Source organism: Rattus norvegicus, chromosome 7, assembly GCF_036323735.1.
Source record: "Rattus norvegicus strain BN/NHsdMcwi chromosome 7, GRCr8, whole genome shotgun sequence".
Classification (NCBI taxonomy): Eukaryota; Metazoa; Chordata; class Mammalia; order Rodentia; family Muridae; genus Rattus; species Rattus norvegicus.
In genome coordinates this window covers 27,419,049-27,443,953 of record NC_086025.1, presented here as the reverse complement: position 1 = coordinate 27,443,953, position 24,905 = coordinate 27,419,049, and the positions used below count along the sequence as shown (strand labels likewise).

At 42.5% G+C, this 24,905-nt stretch overlaps 1 protein-coding gene across 2 annotated transcripts in view; it reads left to right on the top strand.

The window, feature by feature from the left end:
* Positions 1 to 24,905, top strand: part of Apaf1 (apoptotic peptidase activating factor 1) — an 85,381-nt gene that overhangs the window by 22,819 nt on the left and 37,657 nt on the right. For both annotated transcript variants that reach the window (XM_008765263.4, NM_023979.2), the window contains 7 exons: positions 156 to 287; positions 3,929 to 4,042; positions 5,722 to 5,906; positions 10,923 to 11,049; positions 12,192 to 12,317; positions 18,751 to 18,882; positions 21,457 to 21,582. In XM_008765263.4, coding sequence (XP_008763485.1) covers positions 156 to 287; positions 3,929 to 4,042; positions 5,722 to 5,906; positions 10,923 to 11,049; positions 12,192 to 12,317; positions 18,751 to 18,882; positions 21,457 to 21,582 — 942 coding nt within the window. The remainder of the gene's footprint in view (positions 1 to 155; positions 288 to 3,928; positions 4,043 to 5,721; positions 5,907 to 10,922; positions 11,050 to 12,191; positions 12,318 to 18,750; positions 18,883 to 21,456; positions 21,583 to 24,905) is intronic.

Here is a 24,905-nt window from a genome sequence, read left to right as displayed (position 1 = left end):
TTTAAGGGTACTCCACGATCGCTCCACTGTAAAGCACCTCTCCCCTTCATAAGCAGCTTGTGGGGGAGATTTTCGTGAGAGCTTTAGAAGTGGGGGATACTGTGCTGCTCAGGTTGTCCTATCGTGTCCTCTGATGTGCTTGGTGTGGGTTTCAGGATCTGCACAGGAAGATGGTCACTCAATTTCAGAGGTATCACCAGCCGCATACGCTGTCTCCAGGTCAGGAGGACTGCATGTACTGGTACAACTTCCTGGCCTATCATATGGCCAGTGCCGGTATGCACAAAGTAAGGCGACACACTGGAAAATTCTTTTACTTCACTTTCCTGTTTCTATATAGTGTACACATCGCCCCTCCCCCACTTTGGGTTTATTTATTTATTTATTTATTTATTTATTTATTTATTTTTCTTAATGATTTTATTTATTTTATGTGTATGAATGTTGTGTATGAGTGTGTATGTATGTAACCAGGTGTGTGCTGTACCCAGGGAGGCCAGGCTCTTAATTGCTGAGCCATCTCTCCAGCCCCCTGGAGATAATCCTTAAGTTTTATTTATTTATTTATTTATTTATTTATTTATTTATTTATTTATTTATTTATTTATTTGGAGCTGGGGACCGAACCCAGGGCCTTGCGCTTGCTAGGCAAGCGCTCTACCACTGAGCCAAATCCCCAACCCCATCCTTAAGTTTTATTAATCTTACTTTCTACTTTACCAGAAATTTAAATTTTTACATAGCTAAATGGCACGTGAAATTTTTCTTTGGTGTCATGCTTTATCCTATTAGAATTTTGGAAAATTTTGTTTATTACATTTACATGTTTATTTTGTCTGCTTATGTGTGGGTGTGTGCATGGCATGCTATGCATGTGGAAGTCAGAGGATAGCTTGTGGGAGTTGGTTCTCTCCTTCCACTCTGTGTGTTGGGTGGAATTTAGGATGACAGGTTTGGTGGCATCATCTGACTCATCTTGTTGGCAACTGAGGTCTTTCTTTTCTTTCTTTAACTCGCTCTGTAGACCAGGCTGGGCTCAAAATCAGAGATCCACCTGCCTCTGCCTCCCAAGTTCTGGGATTAAAGGTGTGCACCACCACTGCCTGGCTAGACTGTTAGTGAAAATATATCTTGTGTAAAGAAAGGGGGTGGGGAGTCTTAGTGACTGTGGAAAATAGTCAGTTTCTCCTCTTTGCTGTAACTTTCCTTTATCTGTAGTATGGATTTGTGTATGTTCTCTGTGGAGGTGGAAGGTGGGAAAGGATATTTATTAATTTACTTATTGAATATTTATTGAGTACTTGTTAGAGCAGTGTTTTCAACCTTCCTGATGCTATGGTACATTCCCTCATGTTGTGTGACCTTCAACCGTACAGTTACTTCGTTGCTACTTTATAACTGTAATTTTGCTAGTGTTGTGATTTATAATGTAACTGTCTGAGATGCAGGATATCTGATATGGGACCCTCCTTCCAAAAGAGGGGGAGACCCACAGGTTGAGAACCACGGTGCCAGAGAAACGGGACTTCCTGAGTCCTGAGTCTAGATCGTAGCCGGAGTGTCTTCTCTCGTTTAGCTTATGTTCTTAGGGAAGAGAGACTGGGAAAGAGTCGGAAGGGATGAGAAGGGAGTGCCTTGGAGTTTCTGATAAATTTGATGTGCATTGTGACACAGAGAGAAGTCAAAGACGACTGCAGGCGTGTGCCGTGGAACGTGCAAGGCAAGAGAAGGTTAAGAGTTGACATTGTTATCTCAACCCTAATACAGCTACTAAAACATCTGATTCAGACACGGAGTAAGCTGCTGGATAATAGATGTGGAAGTTTAAGAATTGTGGACAAAAGATAAAAAATAGGATCAGTACACAGACGGGGTCTGAAGTCTTGACTTCCTACAACACTGTGCACTGCTGGCTACTGGATAGGACATGGCTGTTGCCTACATGAAACCTGCACAAGAGCAAGACATTTAGAAATTTCAGCTCAGGGGGCTGGAGAGATGGCTCAGTGGTTAGAGCACTGACTGCTCTTCCAGAGGTCCTGAGTTCAAATCCCAGCAACCACATGGTGGCTCACAAACATCTGTAAAGAGATCTGATGTCCTCTTCTGGTGTGTCTGAAGAGTGACAGTGTACTCATATGTAATAATTAAATAAATCTTAAAAAAAAAAAGAAATTTCATCTCAGGGTAGGGATGGGCTAACAAGGTCCCACCCCTAACCGAGGAGCTCTTGGTAACTGATGACTGCCAGGGAGAAAGAGTCCCTTTTCTTTGGGGGTATGGCCACTGGTAGGTTGCCTGTACCCCAGTGGGTTGCTCTATACTCATACCCATATGGGCAGGACTCATTGGATTTAGTGAGTTAGTTAAGGACAACAACAACAACAAAGAGGACAGAAGGTAGAACAAATGAGTTTATAGACACCCAAAAGGAGTGGGAAGTGGACATGATTGAGATACATGTATAGATGCAGGACACTTTGAAAAGAATCTAGTGTTAAAAAATGAACCATTCTGTAGAAGAATGCTCTCTAATATGTCGCTAACACTAGTGGATGAGGACATTTGTTTGTTTGTTGAGCAGGGTTTCTCTGTGTAGTTCTGGCTGTCCTAGAACTCACTCTGTAGGCTGACCTTGAACTCAGTGCCTCTGGAGTGCTGGGATGAAAGTCGTATGCTGCCACTGTCCAGCTGTAGTTAGTATTCTTTTTTTTTTTTTCCTTTTCTTTTTTTCGGAGCTGGGGACCGAACCCAGGGCCTTACGCTTGCTAGGCAAGCGCTCTACCACTGAGCTAAATCCCCAACCCCATGTAGCTAGTATTACCATTCCTTTATTCTTAGCAGGCCAACATAAGAGTGGTAAATCTTTCACTTTGATTACTTGTGAAATTGTGATTATTGGCTACATATGCTTTTATTTTGTGAATTGAATAAGATCACCTTGCTGTGACCTTTGATTTTAGTTAATTGCTTCCTGGCCCACTGAGAACACACATAGGATTGAAGTTTAAAAATTGGGGAAAGTGGTTCTCAGTGGTTTTTTATTTCTCCGTGCTGAGAAATGTGGTTGGTAATGAGATATTTTGTTTACTTATTGGTATTTTGTTATTCTTTTCTTTTTGCTTTGGCCACACCATGTCCTTCTCTGCCACCCAGACTGGCTTTGAATTTGTGGTCCTTCTGCCTCAGCCTCGTGTGTGTGCTAGTAATTCAGGTGTACGCCACCACATCTGAGGCCTCTCAGCTTTTATCTTTTCTTTTTCCTTGTTGGAGTTTATCTTTTTATTGTTTTAGTTCTACTATGATTTTCTATAAAGGATCACATTAAACCCTACTCAATTATGTCTTACAGTAATGTTTTTGTATTTCAAAAACTTTTAGAGATGCTGCTTTTTAATGTATAGGGTATTTGGATTTTTATCTAGTTAAATGTGTATATGCTATGTGTTTTGTGTTGGTGTGTATATGATTGCACATGTGAGCACATGCACATGTATATGTATGTTTGTGTATGTTCATGTATGATCGCACATGCACATGTATATGTATGTTTGTGTATGATCACACATGTGAGCACATGCACATCTGCTTGTTTTACTTCGTCATGGTTGCAAAGATTTCCTTATATTTTTAAAAAGTTTTCTGTTTTTTTTTTTTTTTTTTTTTGGTTCTTTTTTTCGGAGCTGGGGACCGAACCCGGGGAAGTTTTCTGTTTTATATTTAAATCTTTTGTATAACTGATGTTTTACTTTGAGTTAAGAAGTGGGCCCTATTTTATATTTATTTTGAATTATGTGTTTATTTTACTGCCTTTCTTAAATTTTAGATATCTGCAAAGTGATTTTCAGATGATGCTGCTCTATTTGAAATTTTTGATTTTCGTTTTTCACACAGTACCCCCATCTTACTATTCTTCTTTATTTTTAAGGAACTTTGTGCTTTAATGTTTTCCCTGGATTGGATTAAAGCAAAAACAGAACTTGTCGGCCCTGCGCATCTGATTCATGAGTTCGTGGAATATAGGCATATACTGGATGAAAAGGTATCTACCAGTGTGAAAACTCAGTGTGAAAGCTCAGTGTGAAAGCTCAGTGTGAAAGCTCAGTGTGAAAGCTCAGTGTGAAAGCTCAGTGTGAAAGCTCAGTGTGAGAGCTCAGTGTGAAAGCTCAGTGTGAAAGCTCAGTGTGAAAGCTCAGTGTGAAAGCTTAGTGTGAAAGCTCAGTATTTCAGGGAGGTCTCCTCCGACTCGTGAGTTTATGGCTTAGGCATGCATTGGATGAAAAGTGTGATCTATCAAGTGTCTCATTTTGACATTTACTTCTGAGGTTAGTGGTGGGAATGAGCAGAATAGAGATCGTCTTGCTCTGACCTTTGATCTTAGTTAATTGCTTCCTGGCCCCCTGAGAACACAACAGGATTGAAGTTTAAAAATTGGTTCAGTGTTTTTTTTTTTTTTTTTTTTTTTTCCTGTATGTGCAGAGAAATGTGGTAGGTAATGAGATATTCTTGTTTATTTGATTTTTGGTTTTTGAGACAGGGTCTCCCTATGTAGCTCTGGCTATCCTGGAACTTATTATATAGACCAGGCTGGCCTCAAACTCACAGGTATCTGCTTACCTCTGCCTTGCAAGTGCTGGCATAAAAGGTAGACCTGGTGATAATGAGATCTTTAACCTGAGTCTAAAAGTCAGTAGAGGATTTCTGTCTCTTCCTCTGTCTGTCTGTCTACCCAGCTACTTACTATCTATCTGTCTGTCTGTCTGTCTATCTATCTATCTATCTATCTATCTATCTATCTATCTATGGATCTAGCATTTCTTTTTATTCTTCTTTCTCTTGAAGTCACCTCTGTTAATGAAATTAATCTGAAACTCTTTAATTTAGCCTTAGGCAGATTCATAGGACATGGCCACAAAACAACTACATTCTTTGCCAAAATATCACACAATTAGTCTCCAACCCAGTTGCTAATATTGTTTTACTGTGAAACCTCTGGAGTTGGGCCTCCGTAGTCCTCGCTGCTCTGTGTCTTCCAAGGTCCTGGTAGGATGGATGGCCTGTTAAGCCCCACTTACACAACTCAGCTGCTTTTCTAGTCCAAAGTCCCAATGTCTTCCATATTTCTCCAAAAACAAAAACAAAGTAAACACCACCCTCCCCCCACCTCCAAACAAACAAAAAAAACAAGTATGGGCCAGCATATTCTTGTACCCCAGTCCTGGTACCAACTTCTGTCTTACCTACTTCTCTCTTGTTGAGACACCAAGGCAACTTGTAAAACAAAGCATTTAACAGGGGGCTTGCCTACAGTTTTAGAGGATATATCCATGACTATCATGGTGGGGAGCATGGTAACATGCAAGCTGGCTTGGCCACGGAAGCAGTAGCTATGAGCTTGCATGTTGAGACAACAGCTAGGAAGCAGAGAGAGAGCGGGGGGGGGGGGGGGGGAGGAAGGGGAGGGAGGGAGAGACAGAGAGACAGAGGACAGAGAGACAGAGGGAGACAGGGAGACACACACAGAGAGAGAGAGAGAGAGAGAGAGAGAGAGAGAGAGAGAGAGAGAATGAGAACACTGTATTTATTGCCTAGTAGTTGACTGTTACATTTTAGTTCATGTAGAGTGTTTCACTTAAGCTTTAAAATGTTAAGATCACAGAAACAAAGAGATGTCAGGTTTTGCTTTGGCTCTGTGTCTAACAAATTTCAGTTTATTCTTAGGATTGTGCAGTCTGTGAGAATTTTCAGGAGTTTTTATCTTTAAACGGACACCTTCTTGGACGACAGCCATTTCCTAACATTGTGCAACTGGGCCTCTGTGAACCAGAGACTTCCGAAGTTTATCAACAAGCAAAGCTGCAGGCCAAGCAGGAGGTGGATACCGGGCGGCTTTACCTGGAATGGATGTGAGTTGCTAGAGAGACCAGAGAGACTCCGTTATTAACTGTTCCTTTCCAGGTGGTCAGTGAGCTCACACGGTGAGATTTAATGACTTTAGAAACATAGAAAGTATTCTCACTGTCTCAGTTAGGGTCTTACTGCTGTGAGCAGACACCATGACCAAGGCAACTCTTATAAGGACAGCATTTAATTGGTGCTGGCTTACAGGTTCAGAGGTTTGGTCCATTATTGTCTTGGTGGGAAGCATGTTTGTGTCAGTACAGGCACTGGAGGAACTGAGAGTTCTACATCTTCATCTGAAGGCAAACAGGAGAAGACTGGCTTCCAGGCAGCCAGGAGGAGGGAGGGTCTCTGAAAGCCACACCCACAGTGACACATTTTCAAACCAAACGTATTCAAACCACCACACCTACTCGGTAGAAAGTTCTAGAGAAGTAAGCAGAGGAGAAAATAATTATATCGTCACAGTCCATAGAAACAAACAATCCATCCTCAATATTATCAAATGCTACTATGATCTAATATAGTAGTGATGACCACAGACTTTGGAGCCATAGTCCTAGGTTTGAGTCTCCATATTAAAACTTAGACTTTTAATGATTTTTTTTAACATACTGTACTTTACTTCCTTATGTGTGAAATGGAAATAATAATTTTTTTTTATTCTTTTTTTCGGAGCTGGGGACCAAACCCAGGGCCTTGCACTTGCTAGGCAAGTGCTCTACCACTGAGCTAAATCCCCAACCCCGGAAATAATAATTTTTTTTGAGGTAAATACTATTTTTGTGAAAATTTACGTGAAATACTGTCTATAAAGTCACTTTTACTTTGCTTTGCCATAGAGATTTTATTTAATGCCACTGAATTTTAATTCTTCTGTGTCTTTTTTAAAAAAGCATTTTACAGTCTTTTTCTTCTCTTCATATTTATATGTGTATGGTGGGCACCTCTGTATGTATGCATGTTTGTAAGTATGTGTACAGTGCACATGTATGTGTGGGTATGTGGATGTGGGAGCCCTAGGTTAATATCAGGAATCTTCCATGACAGCTCTCCTTGCTTATTCTTTGAGGCAGGATCCCTCAGTCAAAGCAAGGGCTCCCCAGTATGACTGATTTTGTTAACCAGCTTGCTTTGGAGAATCTCCTGTGTGTCTCTGCATTCTCAGACTGGAATTGTAGGTGTGCAGCGTGCACGCATGTGTGGTTATGACGATGTGGAAGCCCTAAGAAGCCATGCCCACCTAACATTTAGATGGGCTCCGGGGATCCAAGCTCCTGCCATCTTGCTGCTGAGGCATTTCCCCAGGCTGATCCTATAATTTTTTTAAAGATGTTTTACATATTTATGTGTGGTGTATGTCTGGTTAAGTTTATGTGTATCCATGCATGTAGGTGCCTGGACAGGTCAGAGAGCATTGGACCTTTAGAACTGGACTAACGGGTGATTGTAAGCCTTTTGATCTGGGTGCTGAGAGTCCTCTGTGAGAGCAGTGAGTGCTCTGACTGCTGACACAGCTCTTCAGCCCCATTCTTCCATGTCCTAAAGAAAGGCTGTTCACAGGGCAGGAGAGATTGCTCATGTTTGAAAATCACCTTTGTCCGTTTACTTGGCGTTTATGTGTTTGTGTCTGTATGTTTTTAGGTGTAGGTGGATATGCGACAGTATACCTGTGGTGTCAGAACAACTTGCAGAAATCGGTTCCCTTTCTGCTGTGTGGGTCCCTGGGATTGAATTCAGGTTGTCCTCAGACGTGCCAGCTCGTCACATGCTTGCGATGACTCTTACTGGTTTTACTGAGGACCAGGTTCAGTTTCTAGTGGGTGGCTTCCAACCCCCCAGTGACTCTAGCGTCAGGGGCATTTGGTGTCTTTGGCCTTTCTGGGCAGTGCACTATCATGAACATACCCACTGTTAGACTCGCATTAATTACATTTTTTTTTTTTAGTTAAAAGATTAGAGATGTAAAATGAAAGTTCATACTCCCTCTTCCCCCTTTCCCAGACTCAACTATCTTTTAACATTTTCTTCAGAAGTGAGGTTTTACTTCCGTTAAGGCAGCATGGAAGTTTGCTTCCACCGAGGGTAGCAGCCTTTCTGACTTGTGGAGGCTCCGATAGATCTGTTGATGGTCTAGAATACTCCTTGTTTTTTCTCTTAACCACCTTTCAGCCTCTCTCTCATCCATCTCTTTACTCAGTTCTCTTCTGTATTACTGCATCTATTCTGTAGTGCACAATAGTTTGGGGATTAGAATAAGATTCTCGCCCTTGATCGTCTGGGTTTGAATTCCAGCTCTCAGGTACAGTTGTGTATCATTAGGGAAAACTTATTCAACTTCTCTTGCCTAATTATCCTAGATCATAGCATGCTCATAGCATAGCAGGAACGTTGAATAAATTCCCACTTAGTGACTGAATGAAACCCTTTTTAAACATGTGTTGGTATTGTTTGTGGAATCATGTTTGGATGTGTGTATGCTGTTTGCATTGTGTGTGTGTGTGTGTGTGTGTGTGTGTATGTGTGTGTTTGTGTGTGTGTATGTATGTATGTATGTGTGTGTATGTATGTGTGTGTGTATGTATGTGTGTGTATGTATGTGTGTGTGTATGTGTGTGTGTATGTGTGTGTGTGTGTGTGTGTGTGTGTGTGTGTGTGTGTGTAGACCGGAGATTGACATTTGAAGTCTTCCTTATCTCTCCACCTTACCCATTACTCTTAGTTGAAGTCAGAGCTGGTCAGTAGTATTAGTCTGGCTAGCTAGCTCTAAGGAAAATCCTACCTCCACTTTGCCTCTTGAGTGGAGGGATTACGGGTAAGCTGCCACTCAGACTTATGTGTGTTCTGGAAACCTGAACCATGGTCCTCATGTTTGTGTCAGAAGCACTTCAACAACAGGGCCCTGTCTCAGGCTCTTAAATGGACTCTTAACACTTGGTCTGATCAAAGACTCAGCTCTTTCTCCCTCAGGAGTTACTGAGATGCAACATATTTTTCCTTTTTTTTCTTTCTTTCTTTCTTTCTTTCTTTCTTTCTTTCTTTCTTTCTTTCTTTCTTCCTTCCTTTCTTTCTTTCTTTCTTCCTTTCTTCCTTCCTTCCTTCCTTCCTTTCTCTCTCTCTCTCTCTCTCTCTCTCTCTCTCTCTCTCTCTCTCTCTCTCTTTCTCTCTCTCTCTCTTTCTTTCTTTCTTTCTTTTCTTTTTTTCAGAGCTGGGAACCGAACCCAGGGCCTTGTGCTTGCTAGGCAAGTGCTCTACCACTGAGCTAAATCCCCAACCCCATGAGATGCTACATTTTTACTATGTTTTGCTGTCTTTTCTCCCATTGCACCAGCAACATTCCAGCCTGTGACACTGTCACAGAGCGGTTAGTCAGCTGTTGCTCTGTTTTTCCTTACCTTGCTTGGACCAGACCATTAAAGAATGATTTATTTCAGTGCCAGACACCGTCCCCGTTAGATGGAAAAGGTTCTCATTGGCATCAACCTAAATTTGAGTGTAAATTTTCAAAGCAGTGGCTTTTTCACACATCCATCTGTTACCTCTGTACTCTGAGGAATTGGAGTCGACGATCAAAGGAAAGACAGGTTTTATTTGCCTTGTTTTAAAGACAGAGCACCTTGAGATGTACAGTCTGGGCTTGACAGTGCTCCTTCTACCCTTAGGCTCCCAGCTATCTGGGATCACGGGACGTGTGTGCCACTGTATCTAGATGGAAAGATTGTAGTCTTAACGTAGCCCTTTTAACTTTGCAAGTAACACATATGTCCTTCACATATGTCCTTACGGATTGTCATAATTTTTTTTCTTGGGTGATGCCTCCTTATTGCTAATAGTGAAGTGTAGTTGTTTTTACACAGGCTTTTCTCCAGTACTTGGTCCTGTTTTTAGAGCATGTATAGTCTTTTACCCTTGGGCCTGAGGGCAGTTATTGTAGGAGTTCATGTAAAACAAGCCCATGTAAAACACACGCCATCCAGGTATTTTTCGTACAAGCCTAGATCGGGCAGGGCTAGGGCTGTGCTAGCATTCCCCAGCTATTAAGTCCCGTGTTACCTGCCGTTTCTCCTGTCCGTGCGGTTCTGCTCCCTGGCAGCTTCTCCATCTTCTTCTCTTCCCTCTCTCTCCATCTGCAACCCCATCGTCTCCCTCCCCTGTCCAGTCACAGGCTCTAGCCTTCTACTGACCAGTGCACGAGGATCTGATGTCAGGTACAGCCACATCTTGAGGAGACAGAATTTAGCATTAGGATATAAGTAGCATCAGACCAACCCGCTACGGGTAATAATACAATATCCCTACTCGTGGCATAGTTGTCAGTCTATAGAATTCATATAGGAGAAGAATAATATTGCTTTATCTATCCCCGTCTCCCATCCCCCACTCCCATTTTGAGTAGCGTTAGAGGAGAACATTTTAAAAGTATATCATCTAGTGGTAGGTGCAATATCATGTGTAGTGTAAGCTCTCTTTTGCAGTGGTTTCTTTAATCTTAAAATTGTATTTTTTTAAAAAAAGATACGCTTAAATATGTTATATTAATGTATATAAAAAATAGAGGGGCTAGAGAGATGGCTCAGTGGCTAAGAGCACTGGCTATGAGGACCTGGCTTAGTTCCCAGCGCCCACACGGTGACTCTCAACCATCTGTAACTTCAGTTCCAGGGGATATCACGCCATTTTCTGACCTTTGTAGCCACTGCATAACATGGTGCTCCTAATGCATGTGAGACAAAACATATAAAAATGCATTTTTTTTTAAAAGGGAAAATAGAAAGTGATTAAGTAGATTTCTCTTAACTCAGTGACATATGTAACACATGCTAGGTGGCTTGATATAAGATACCATGTCACTTTTGTTAGACTACTTTTTTAGGCGGTCTCTACTGTCATTTGCATGTTAGTAGTTCGATAGTTTTTTATTTGGGAGAGATACAGCCGTATTAAAAGACTTATTATTTGAAGGGAAATGTTGCTTTTATCCTCCATCATTGAATTTCTCTTCATCTTTCACTTGTACTTAGCAACAAAAAAACCATCAAGAATCTGTCCCGCTTAGTCGTTCGCCCCCATACAGACGCCGTGTACCATGCGTGTTTTTCTCAGGATGGTCAGAGAATAGCTTCTTGTGGAGCTGATAAAACCTTGCAGGTAAGGTTTATCTCTTGGAAAACACTGGAAGAGGCACATGACCTATTTTTGCAAATTAGAATATGTTTAAATACTAAAATTTAGGAAAACGATGGTTTAGAAGTAAAGAAATGTAAACCCTTGAACGTTCGTAGATGCTTCTGTAGCATATTAAAGATGTAGCTATTTTCAGTAGTCCAAACTTGCCAGGGTCATCGAGGAGCTCTCCTTGGCAGTTACTGTCCATCCATCTAACATTGACGGGTGACGAGAAAATGGCAGTCGTTAACAGACAAGCAGACTCCAGCATGCAGGACAAGCATTGCTGCTGCTGCTGAAGAAACAATGGTTGAACAAGTTGTGAGAGGCCGAGAGATTTCTGACTGTCTGTGGGGATCGGATAGATTGGTTCCAAAGGTACCTCCGTTCTCACTGTGGTTTTGGGAAGTTCGGAGAGTACTTTTTCACCATACTTTTATATTTAGGATATTTGAATCTTTCCGAGATCCTAATTGTATACTCATTTCTCTAGTACTGATTACTAATTACGTGAATCTTGGCCTTAATTCCCCCAGTAGTGCTGGGATTGAACTCAGGGTCATGTGCATGTTGGGCAAGCACTCAACCCCTGAACTATATCTGCAGCCTTAATTTGGGGTTTTGGAGCCCCCAAAGAATGTATATTCGCTGTTTAGAATTTGTCAATATAATCCCAAGAAATGAAGCTGCATTTCACCTTTCTTTTTTGGTGAGACTTAGCAAGCCTTAACAGTGGGCGCTTCTCTGTTTATGCTTACATAAACACTTAGGAAATCTGACAAGTTCTGATTTGCAAGTCATTTTGTTAAATTTCATTTTTGTTTTGAAAATAACAGTGGTTGAGAACTTTTAGAGAGGGGCTCGGGAGATGGCTCAGTGGTTAAGATCACTGACTGCTCTTCCGGAGGTCCTGAGTTCAAATCCCAGCAACCACATGGTGCCTTATAACCATCTGTAATGGGATCTGATGCTCTCTTCTGGTGTGTCTGAAGACAGTGACAGTGTACTTATATAATAAATAAATCTTAAAAAAAAAAAAAGAACTTTCAGAGATGTATTTTGATTAGATGGTGTCCTATGGGTAGGTGGTGTATAGTAAGAAAGACTTTGCTGTTGTCATGCAGGTGTTTAAAGCCGAGACAGGAGAGAAACTTCTTGACATTAAAGCTCATGAAGATGAGGTGCTTTGCTGTGCGTTCTCCTCAGATGACAGTTACATAGCAACCTGCTCAGTGGATAAGAAAGTTAAGGTAAGGTGCTGGAGCAGTGGCTCGGTGCTTGAGAGAGAGCGCTTACCCCTCCTCAGAACACCCGTGTGGCTGCACACAACCCCTACGTCCCCAGTTCCAGGGCATCCAACACATATCTCTGACCTCTGTCAACACCCAGTGTTCCTGGAGCACACTCGTAGATTCAGGCAAAATACTCACAGGCCCATGTGTGCTGAGCGCTTCTCTGACTGTCCTCCACTTGGTCGTTTTGATGTTCGTGACATGAGGCAGACAGTTGCTGTGGGTGTCATCAAAGCCGTGGACAAGAAGGCTGCAGGAGCTGGCAAAGTCACCAGGGCTGCCCAGAAAGCTCGGAAGGCTAAATGAATATTATCCCTAACGCCTGCCACCCCGGTTTTAATCAGCGGTGGAGGAGCGGGCTCAGAACTGCTTGTCTCAGTTGGCCATTTAAGTTTAATAGTAAAAGACTGGTTAATGATAACAATGCATTGTAAAACCTTCAGCAGGAAAGAAGGTTTTGTGGACCACTTTTTTTGTGTGTGTGGCAGTTTTAAGTTATTCGTTTTCAGAATCAGTACTTTTTTTTTGTTTTTTTTTGTTTTTTTTTTGGTGGGGGGGGGGACCGAACTCAGGGCCTTGCGCTTGCTAGGCGAGCGCTCTACCACTGAGCTAAATCCCCAACCCCAGAATCAGTACTTTTTAATGGAAACAACTTGACCAAAAACACTATCGCAGAATTTTGAGACCCATTAAAACAAGTTTAATGAGAAAAAAGAAAAGAAAAGAAAATACATCAAGAAAAAAAATTAAGGTAGGGAAACATTTTCTTCATGAGTTGAAATCACAACAGTTCTTTTCTGTAACAGGCAGGAGTGAGTGGGGTTAAAGGATCCTTGCCTGATGATCTACTAACTTGGTCCATTATTGCGGGGGACAGCAACCGTGACAGAGACTGCCCGCAGTAGGCCAGGATGGACACATCTCAGTGGCCTGTGGCAGCTCTTTGTAAAAAAAAAAAAAAAAAGCTGTTCCCATTTCTCCTAACCTTAGCCCTGGACAACAGCTGTATAGATTTTTTTGTGCGTGACTGCCTTTCAGTTGGCCTTGGTGTGCATAATAATTATTCTATTATATTAGACTTTCCTATTCCCTTCTCCTGCTCTGGCGAATTCTGTGAAACTAAATGGTCCTTGATGTAATGATTCTTAAACAATTAAAAATTGAGGCATAGCACAGCACTAATGGCCCAGGTGCATGCTGTGCGTTCTCATCTTGGAAACAATGCAATGGTTGTTTTGGATTATTTCTTGACTTGCAAAGAAAGTTTGAAGAAATTATTAGAAAATGAATTAAAGCCAACATTGGGACCCCAAGAAAGGAAAAAACTATTGAAGTTATGAAATGAGTTTTGACAACATTTGAGAGTAGTTCCTGGTCTCCTTTGGGTATGTATGGACAAGAAAGTATAGACTACATAAAATTATATACTAGTAAAACTAAGTCAAAACACTGGGACTCTTAGGAGAGCCATGGTGTACAATGTGCAGAAGCAGAAAGCTGGCAGAACTACTGAATTAAGGGTTAACTTGATTCTTTCTGGTCACTGCCTGGCAGCTTTGCCCATGTCCTTTATCATTAGAGCTTCACAGGAAAATGCAAGTAGCTGACCTCAGAGTTCGGAGCTCTGAAGTATAAGTCAAAGGTTAAAGTTTTAAATAATGATAAGTTTGCAATTATTATTGTTTTGGCCACAGGCCTGGGAATAGGGGAAGCTTGAAACTTTGGGGAACAATTCTAGTTCTTAATTCTTGATGAGATGTGGCTATTCATTTAAATTTGACTTGTCCATGATTATACAATGTCTTTTTTTTTTTTAACCTGCTTTTGGAGAATCAATAAAAGACTGGGGCAAGTTAAAGACTGGGGAACACGGAGGGAGAGAGAGAGAGAGTGTGTGTGTGTGTGTGTGTGTGTGTGTGTGTGTGAGTGAAAGAAGAGAGAATGTGAGGAGGGAGTGTGTGTGCATGTGGTATGTGTGAGGTGTGTGTGAAGAATGTGTTTGTGTGAGTGAAAGGGGAAACACACAGAGGTGTGTGGGAGTTCAAGAAAGAAAAGCACACAGGGGAAAAGCAGGGTGTGTGCAGCCTCAAGCTTCGAGCCAGCAGAGAAAGACAGACTCACAGACAGACAGACACCAGACACACAGACACACAGACAGACACACAGAGAGAGACAGAGAGACAGGAGAGAGAGAGAGAGAGAGAGAGAGAGAGAGAGAGAGAGAGAGAGCGCACAAGCGAAATCTCAAGCCTTGAAGAATTCCCGTCAGCTTGTCCCTGTAAAGTCATCTGTGTGTGTTTATTATGCACCTTCCAGATAGCCCTGTTTCCAGTTGAGAACTCCGATCCTGTGTTGAGGTTGGACACATATAAATAGCATTATAAGTGAACACTATCTGGAAAGTTTATTTATTTCCGTTATTACTTTATAAAGGATTTCTTTTTATTTAGTCATATGTGCACGTGTGCTTGTGTGTGTGTGCAAGTGTAAATGCAGTGCCTGCAGAATCCAGAAAAGGTGCTGGGTCCCGTGGAGCCGGAGTCACTAGGTATTTCCAGCCTCCTAAATTAGGTGCCGGGAACTGACCTGCCTTCTGGAGGAGCACTATATTCTCTTAACCATTAAGCCCAAGTCCATCCGTCCGTCTGCCCTTCCTTTTCTCTCTTTCTTTCTTACTGTTTAAAGAATGTTTTCCCCCTTTTACTAAAAATAGACTTATTTCTGATACCGTGTGTCCTGATCACAGTTACCCTTCCTCTAACCTACTCAGTTCCTTATCTTCAATCTGGATCCACTGCTCTTCTGTCTCTCTTTATACTAGAGCAGGCTTCTAAGAGATAACAGCAAAACCTAACAAATAAAATATGATAAGATAAAGCAAAACCCTTTGAAGTTGGACAAAGCAAACCAACAGAAGGAAAAGGGTCCAAGAGCAGGCACCAAAATCAGACCTGCACACACTCAGGAGTGCATAGAAACACTAAACTGAAAGCTGTGATGTTTATGTGCAGAGGACCTGGTGCAGACCCTTGTAAGCTCAGTCTCCATGAGTTCATTCCTATGTGCTCTGTTCAGTTGATTTGGAGGGTCCTTTTCTTCTGGTGTCCTCCATTCCCACCCTCCTTCTGTGAGCTCTGAGGGGTGGGATTCGATGGAGACACCCTGTTTAGAGATGTGCATTCCAAGGTCTCTCTCTCTCTCTGTGTAATGTCTGGCCTCTGTATTTGTTCCTATCTTTTCCAGGGGGGAAGCCTCTCTGATGATCTACGAGTAGAGCAGAACATCGTTATGAGTCGTTTCACTGTTATTTACTTGAGTTCAGTAGTAGTTGGTTTTGCTCTAGGTCTCTGAGGTATCTCGTCTCTGGTTCTTGTCATCCAAGCAGTGTCAGGTGTGGGTTCTATCTCGTGGCATGGGATTTAAGTCAAAACAGACATTGAGTAGTTACTCCTACGAGCTTGGTGCCACTGTAGTTTGTGCCCTAGCATATTTTGCAGGCAGAACAGATTGTAGATCAAAGGTTGTGTGCCTGGGTTGGTGTTCATGTTTTTTTTTTTTTTTGGTAGCCTGAAGAGTACCTTCCTGTCCTCAGACACTAAAACATGGGGATGAAGGTTCTATATAGGCAGCAGCTTGGCCTCTCTGTGTTCAATGAGTTGTGTGGCTGCCATTTTTGGCAATGGGGCCTTGAGGTCAGTTTGTGGAGAACAACCTGTTGTCTTGACTGGCCTTGTTTGGGGATATCTATGGGACTCCTTTGGCCAACTTGATTGGATATAACCCAGTCCTAGTCCTAGAAGAAAGTTTGATGCAAGACATGGCCATGTGGAACTCCAACCTTCTCATTATTAGAGACTTCATTAGGATCACCTTCATATATTTTAGAAAGTTTCCACTGAACTAAGTTTCCATACCATCCCTCAGATGTCTCTCAATTCTAGCTGTCTTTCCTTGAATTCTGTCCTTCAACCCCATATCCCTTCTACCTCCCTACCTGATCCTTCAGTTCCAACCTTCCAGGTCACCCATAAAATCTATTCTCTTCTCTTCTCCCAGGGAGCTCCATGAGCCTCCTTCCTAACTCCTTTGGGTCTATGTATTGTGGCTTGGTTATTATTTATCTGTTTGTTTGTTGGTTGCTTGTTTTTCGAGTCAGGGATTCTCTGTGTAGCAAAGCCCTAGCTGTCCTGGACTCACTTTGTAAACAAGGATTGTCTTGAACTCACAGAGATCCACCTGTTGTGGTTAATGTCAGAGATGAAAGGGAGACACAGCAGGTGTTCTGTTACAGAGCTGGCTATGAAACTGGGGGATTGGATCTGGTGGAATAGACAGAGAAGTGTAGATTTGCAGTCAGCCTCCCTGGTTCCTGGACAGGAGTTCCAAATCCTTATTTCTTATAATATTTATGTACCAAAAAAGAAAAAAAAATGCTTAAGCTGATCAGCCTGAAGTATTTAGCCAACAATAAAGGAAAATTAGATAAATTAATGAATTTGCCTGTCATCAATGGATAGACCTATGGACCTACTTATAGGTCCATAATATTTATATTAGTTGACATCTTTGATTAGAAGTAATACTTTAAAATGATATAATTCTTATCATAAAGTATATAATTTGTCAATTTTAGCTTAATTCTATTTTAACCTTATAGGCTGATTTATATAATCAGTGCAAAGGTCACTGGTATAAAAAAATAAGCAAGGACAACCTTGTTTGTTATTATTTCTTGAGACTTCCCTCTAAACTTTACTTTTTATTTGGAACATTTCTACTAATGAGGAATTTAAGAGAAACTGAAAGATAAAGAGATGTTTTGTTAATAATATGTAGAGGGGAGGCCTCACTTCAGGCTATGTGTGTGAGATAGGTAGTAGGTAGATAGATTGTGTGTGTGTGTGTGTGTGTGTGTGTGTGTGTGTGTGTGTGTGTGTGTGTTCTATTTTCAGGGGGCGAGACAGGGTCTGACTAACCCAGGCATCTTGATACTAGGATTAGTCATGTGCTACCATACCCTACTTCACCAAAAGCTTTTCATCAGAGGTGTAGAGTAGTGCATCTGGGTAAAGGGAGTGTGCAAGAAGGGTTGGCTTGGTTTTCTTCAGGAAATTTTAGCCCCTAAAGAGGTCTGTGGGATGACTAGACTAAGACTAAGATGTTGATAAAACTATTGGCGTAGGATTTCATTTAGAAAGAGACACCATGACCAATGCAAGTCTTATTCAGAGGTTCAGTCCATTATCATCAGAAAGCATGGCAGCATCCAGGCAGGCATGGTACAGGCATAGCTGAGAGTTCTACATCTTCATCTGAAGGCTGCTAGTGGAAGAGGGTCTTAAGCCCACACCCACAATGACACACCCACTCCAAGGCCACACCTACTCCAACATGTGCCTTCTAATAGTGTCACTCCCTGGGCTGAGCATATACAAACCATAGCAACCTTCTCTTTTTTAAATTATTGGTGTATATTAACTATATAATACTGTTTCCATCATGAAAATTTCATAATGTACATAATTTATTTCAACATCTGTCTCCCAGATGTTTTTATTATAGTCCCATTCCTCTCCCTTGCCCACTGTCCAGTCCCCCTGATTCCCCGTCTTCCCTCCTTTTGTTTTAGGCTCAGTGGTGTTCCAGGCAACAGTTACTCTGTGTCTTCCACTTGGAGTCAGTGTTGAGGCTGGCCTTGCTGGGCAGTCCCAAGTTCTAACGTCAGAATGACCAGAGTGAACGAGGGTTACCCTAAGAAACAAGTCTCTTTCTCAGGACTGAAAACGTAAAGCAGGAGGCGGAAATACTCACTAAAGAGCTCACAACGCCAACCTCTTCGAATCTCGTGGAGATTCTCTTAATTTTCATAAGTGCTCTGACAAAGGCAGAAGTGGCCTAAGAGAAAAACAGGGAAGTAGACCTTGGGAGCTTCAAGCGTGGGTTACTGACAGTATACAGAGTTCCGATCTAGCCTCTGAACACCACTTCTCTGTGCTGTCATTTATATAAACATGGGAAATCTTGTGGTTAACTTTTGTTGTTTGTCTTTTTGAGATGGGGTCCTACTATGTGGCCCTGGCTGCTCTGGAACTCACTGTGTAGACCAGGTTGGCCTGGAACTCACAGAGATCTGTCCGCCTCTGTTTCCTGAGTGCTGGGACTAAAGGTGTGTGGGCACCACAATGCCCGACTCTTTGGGCTTAACTTTCTAAAGTGAGGCAGAATTTCTGTATTTAGAGACTAGGGAGTGGATTGGCATTAGAGTCGTGCTCAGTAGGGAAGTCTGTCCTCACAGGAGACAGATAGCATCCGCACAGTGATGAACACTTGCTTTCTGTTTCCTCCGTGGAAATAGCGGCTGCTTACATTTTTATTTTCTTGTTCTCTTCAGATTTGGGATTCTGGGACTGGGAAGCTAGTGCACACCTACGAAGAACACTCAGAGCAGGTCAATTGCTGCCATTTCACCAATAAGAGCAACCACCTTCTTTTGGCCACCGGGTCAAATGACTCCTTCCTTAAGGTAAGTGTGGGTGTCGAACATTTCACAGATGAACCCATGAGACAATAGAATCTCTCTTTTGATTTCCTCATGCGTATTGTATTATCAGGGTTTTTTTGGGGGATGGGGGCATTATGTAGTTCTGTCTGTCCCACGACTCACTCTGTAGACCTGTAGGCCTGTGTCAAACATAGAGAGCCACCTACATCTGCCTCGCAAGTCCTGGGATTAAAGTCATGTGCACCTGGCTGTTTATTTTCTTCACCTATTTTAACCCCTGTGGTAGGGACTAACCCAGGGCCTCACATTCGCTAAGCAAATGCTCTATCCTTGGGCTGCATCTCCAGCTCCTTTCTGGTTTATCGTCGCAGCGTTTGAGATGCCCACATTCTGAATTCCATATCCATAAGCAGAAAATGGAGGGAAAAAGAGACATCAGTAGTTTATATAACTGCAAAGTTCACAGTGAGCATGGACCCTGCTGCTGGCATTCCAGATACGTCAGCTGTGTTCTCAGGCCTGCCCGTCCACCCTCCCTCCCTTCCTCCCTCCCTCCCTCCGTCTCTGTCATTGGTCTCTGCTGTCTTTGATGCTCCAGTCACCTGTCTTTATATGACAGGAGATACTGCAGCTCCAGGTTTGTCCCAAAGCTTGTACTCTCAGAGGAAGAGCAACTGGACCTTTCCCAGAGCTTATAGATGAGATTTTCAGAGAAGTCCCTACCTCTCCCCATTCAGTTCAGACTCGTTGTTACGTAAATGCAGTGCCAGCATGCTTGGGCACAGATCACAAGTGTGATGGTGTAAAGGGGAGAAAGGGAGGCGGGCCTGGTGTGTTTGAATTGTAACAGTTCAGAAGAAGGTGCTGCTGTCAGACGCAGATGAAGGAGGAAAAGGTATTTGTAGGAATGTAAGCAAAACCTAAGTGTTCACCTCATGTATATTTGATAATACTTGTAATTAGGAATTATAAAAGATTGCATCTACTCCTTAAGTCTCTTTAAGTAGATAAGTATAGGTAGATTAAATTCTCTGGTGTTCTAGAAAGATGTTCTCTTCTTTTGGATTTTTTTTTTTAAAAAGTTAATTGTTTCAAATCGTTGATCCAGTGTCGTACCACTTTTACAGTGGGATACCAGAGTTTTAGGAGGTGTATGTGAAACATTTTAGAGAACTCCAGGCTGTTGAGTAGAGCGATGCATACTTGGAATCCCAGCTCTCCGGAGACTGAGGCAGGAGGAGCCCGAGTTGTATAGCCTGGGCCACAGAGTAAAACTGTGGCTCAAACAAATGCTGTTTTATGACGTCTCAGAAGGCACGCAGACCCTGCCTTAGAGAGAGCTACCCTGGTGTGTAAATGGCTCCAGGGTTAATCCTCAGCACTGCAAAAATCAATATATGTCATTTCACCCGAAATACTTCAGCCACCCAAAGTACCTGGCTTGTGTTAATTTTCCCATATGTGGTCTCAAACCCATAGGTTTATTAGATTCAGAATCGAAAAAAACTTGGCTCTTGGTGGTTGTCTCTTTTACTCTGTTAAAAACTCTCTTTTTCTCCCTTTTCCTTCTCATGGTGTTGGTTTACTAGAAAGTAGAGTTGCTTGTCCCGACGACTATGCCAATCTGATTTGATGGTGGCTGGACTGCTCTTTGACCTGAGCTGTGGTTCCTGTAATCTGCTATCAGTGGAGGTCGTTGAGTTTTATAGGCCATTAATAGCTTTTACACAATTACTTATCTCAAGGTTTGGGAAGTCTTAGAAAAATTAAAAGCTTCCCTGGACCATTTTTGTAAAAAATATGGAGATAATTTACATATTACTGATTTTTGTAGCTATTTAAATACTGTGTTTCTAAACCACTCAGTTAAAAGTAAGCAACAATTGTTCACTTAGTTGAGTGTTCAGAATAAAAGCCTAGTGGGGAAGTCAAGTCCCTTAGGACTGAGGCGCTGGTCTGAAGGTTGTCCTGTCACTCATCACAGGCTTATCTTCGTATTTGACAACGTTGTTACTATGGACTGAAGATCATTCTGTAACCAGGAGCGCAAACGAAAAGGAAGAACTTAGCATGAGTTTCACTTTTCCCGTTTAGCTTAGGTTAATTTCCTTTTTTAAATCAGTCTTTATTTATGTATCGCTTGTGTCTGTGCGCATGTATGCTATTGTGTGGGTCACCATGGAAGCCACACGTTCTCTGGAGCTGGAGTTATAGCAGTTGTGAGCTACCTGATGTGGGTGCTGGGAACTGGATTTGGGTCTCTGGGAGAGCAGCAGATGCTCTCTAGCCCCCGTTTAGCATAGATCTTAAAATATACCCTTTGGCGGTTTGATTTACATATACAGTGTATCCTGATTCTCTCCAACCCAGTTCTCCCTCTCACGTTCCCTGGTCCCACCATTCCCAGCCTGCACCTCCTCTTTCCATCTTGGTTACAGTTTCAGAGGGGCCATGCCCGGGCTGGTCTAGAACCTCTGCGCTTCAGTGATCCTTCGGTTTCACCCTTCAAAGTACCTGGAGCTACAGGTGTTCACCTCCCAGTCTCCAGTGCTGCCTCTTGATGTTTTTAACATTTCTTTCCCCCCTTCCAAATAGCTCTGGGATTTGAATCAAAAAGAATGCCGAAATACCATGTTCGGTCACACGAACTCAGTCACCCACTGCAGGTTCTCACCAGACGATGAGCTCTTGGCGAGTTGCTCAGCCGACGGGACTTTAAAGGTAAGCTTTTGAGCAGAGCCAGAGGGCTTCAACTTTGGAGAAGCCCTTATGGTTTGGGGTGAGTAGGAGTTTCTGTCGGTGTGACTAGTGTTCCAAAGCCGTGATACAAACGTGAGATAAACAGCCTATACAGAGGGAAGCGTCATTTATTTCTGTTCGCAGTCTCAGAGGTTCTAAGCGGACCCTGTCTCTGTGCCTGTGCCGAGGCAAGTGTCTTGTGGCAAGGAGCGTGTGGTGAAAGAAATTGCTTACCTAATGGTGTCTCGGATGCAAAGCAGGACATAGGAAGGAACTGGGGTCCCACTATTCCCTTCAAGGGTTACCTGTTAATGGCCTAACTTGGCTTCTCTAGGCCCTTATCCTTGAGGCTCTAAAACACTGGTTCTCAACTTGTGGGTCATGGCCCTGGTGGCAAACCTCTGTCTCCAAAAGTAACAGAGGAACAAAACTGCAGTTGAGAAGAAGCAAGGGAATAGTTTTATGGTTGGGGGTCACCATAGCATGAAGAACTGAATTAAAGGGTCATAGTATTGGGAAGGTCGAGAACCATTGCCCTAAAACCTACTGTGCCTGTGCCACAGACCGGGAAGCACACCTTCAGTTCCTAAGCCCTTTGCAGAGTTCCAAGATCTAAACCGTGGCAGCATTTTATATGTTTGTCATACTGTTAGTTTCGAATGCTTTATAACTAGAGTTTAAATTCTTAACTTTAAGCATATATTATGTCTTAAACATGTACTCATCTTGTGTTTTTAGAACTGTAGTCAAGAGGCAGGTTAACTCTGCTTCTGGCTTTCCTGAAGGGTGTAAAACCCGGTCTTGTTTTTAGTTTAGTCTTATAGAAGAGTCTGGGGAACGCCACAGTGGCGGGAAAGGGGGTGTGCTTGGTGTTTTATCTGTCACCTTTGGGGTCTTCTCAAACGGTTTCATTTCTCCTGTATTTTCTTTTTCTGGAATATTTGGTTTTGGATTTTTATTTTTTCCCTCGCCTTTCATCATTTTCCCTTTCTGGAAGTTTCTTTTGCTCCATTTCCTGGTATTTTAAACACAACAGTATTTTAAAACTTTGTTCTCAGATTTTTCAGTACCTGTGCTTAGAATTAGATTTTTTTTTAAATATTACACTGCTGTTTCATGACTATATTTTTTTCTTTTTGCCAATATGAATACATTTTTAGTTTCTGCATACCTTTTAGAAATCTGTCTTCAGTATCAGATCCCTTGCTATCTGCTCCTGGGTGGCACTGTAATACCGAGACGCTGACGTGGTATTGTGTCTCCTCTTTTTGTATTTGAAAACAATATTTTGTGCATGAGAACGAGAGTGGCGGTGCCGTGGTGTGCATGTGGAGACAGAGGACAATGCCCAGGGGTCAGGAGCCAGCCCCCCCCCCCCCCCCAGCCGTCTGCAGGCTCGGCTTTCATGCTTTGAGGGTGAACTCCTGTGGTAATCTTTTGTCCTGATCATGTTGAGTGTTCTGAGAACGTTGTTCCACTTTCTGGTTGTCCTGAGAAGAGTCACTGGGACATACCGTGGTATCTAGGCAGAGACGGCAGATGGAATATGTGCTTTATCCTAATGTCCTCATTTCCTCGTTACTGACCCTGCCCTAACTGGGGTAAGCGTAGTGTCTGGCATATAGACCCTTCACTCTTAGGTTTATGTCCTTCTTGGACTGCAGAGGGAGAAGGGGGTCTCAGTGGATCTTTAAAAAGCCCTTCTGATTTAGACTCTCTTTCTAGAAGGAACTGGCCTGCACTTTCAGATCCACTTAGATTCCTGCTATGAGTTCGTTTGGCTGATACCCCATTGCGGGCTCAGGATTCAGGTTTTAGGAGCCCACCTACCTTTCTTCTTTCCAGCCTTTACCACACTTTTGTTATCCCTTCACCATTTTCTTTATCTTGTGGGTTATGGCTAAAGAAAAAAAAATCCTTTTACTGTTGTTTTACATGGGTTTGGGGAAGGGCATTCAGGTGAATGTATTTTTACCTAAGTAAATAAAGCTAAGCTTTATTTCTTTTAGTAACTTTCTATACATCTGTGCTTAAAACTCTACACAATCTGTATTTTCACTTATAAGATTTTAAAGATTGTGCATTTGACATTCACTATGTGTTAGGTACTATACTAGGCTTTTAACCCTATCCTAGGGTTTTAAATACTGGAAGAGAAAAGTGTGCTCCATAGTCTGGTTATTGAGAGTGAAGTTAGGGAGGTGGTAAGTGGATAAACAGAATGACAAAATTATGTGCAAGATTGATTTCTCTTCTTTTTATTTTAAAGATTTTATTTTTAAATGCGTATGTGTAACGTTGTGTATGACTGACCATGCTTGTGGATTGCCAGTTGTTACAAACCAAAGGCAATGTTTCCTCCTCCTTCTGAAACTCAGTATCAGTAGTTCAGCAGTGAGGGCTTCGCCCCTTGAGCCTCTTCTCCATCTATGGCTGGCCGATTCCAGGTTCCCTTTCCTAAGTTACACTGTCTGTCTGTCTGTCTGTCTGTCTGTCTGTCTGTCTGTCTGTGTCATTTTTTGCATGTGAGTGTGTACATGATCAGCATGAGTATGGAGCCCCAGGACAGCTTGCAGGAGTTGGATCTCTGCTTCCTTCTACTGTGGTGGATTCCAGAGACTTTGTGCTTTTCCCTGCCGAGCCGTCTCATTAGCCCTCGGGGCCCACTCAGGTTTCAGTCCAGCGGGTGTGAGTGTGTGATAGAGCATAGCCCTAGCTTGCCCAGAAGATGGCGCTTTGCTGCCTATCTTCCTATCTTCTAGCCCGTGCATCCTCTCCACACCCTCAGCTGTGGTGTTGTCTGGGCCTTGGACGAACGGTATGAATGTCTTTCTTGTTTAGGACATCACTGTTCCCAGCGCGTTGTCAGACATGGGTCTCTGCATTCCCCGTCATTTCATGGTGACTATGTAGACACTTTTATTACCAGTCTTCAGCTGATGGACTCAGGCTCATTCTGTTTACCAGCCAGTGGCGTGGCCACTGCACAGTCCTGAGCTAAGAAATATTTGTGTCATGTTGGTCACTAGCAGTGGGGGACAGGCATCACTCCACTCAGGGATGGTGTTGATGGTGGCTTTCCCACAGAGCTATTAAGCCAGTGTCACTGGCTCTTTGCACAGCGACATGTGGAAAATAGAGGTCCTGCAAAATGATGTTAGATAACAGAGTGTCAAGGTCAGAGCCTTGTAAGGCTTTTACCGTCTGAGAGAATAAGAGCTGTAAAATTATTTATGCCCCAAAGGCTCTGGGATTTTCTAAGCTTGTTGTAGGATATCATGTAGATAAGCATGCGGTTTTTTTGG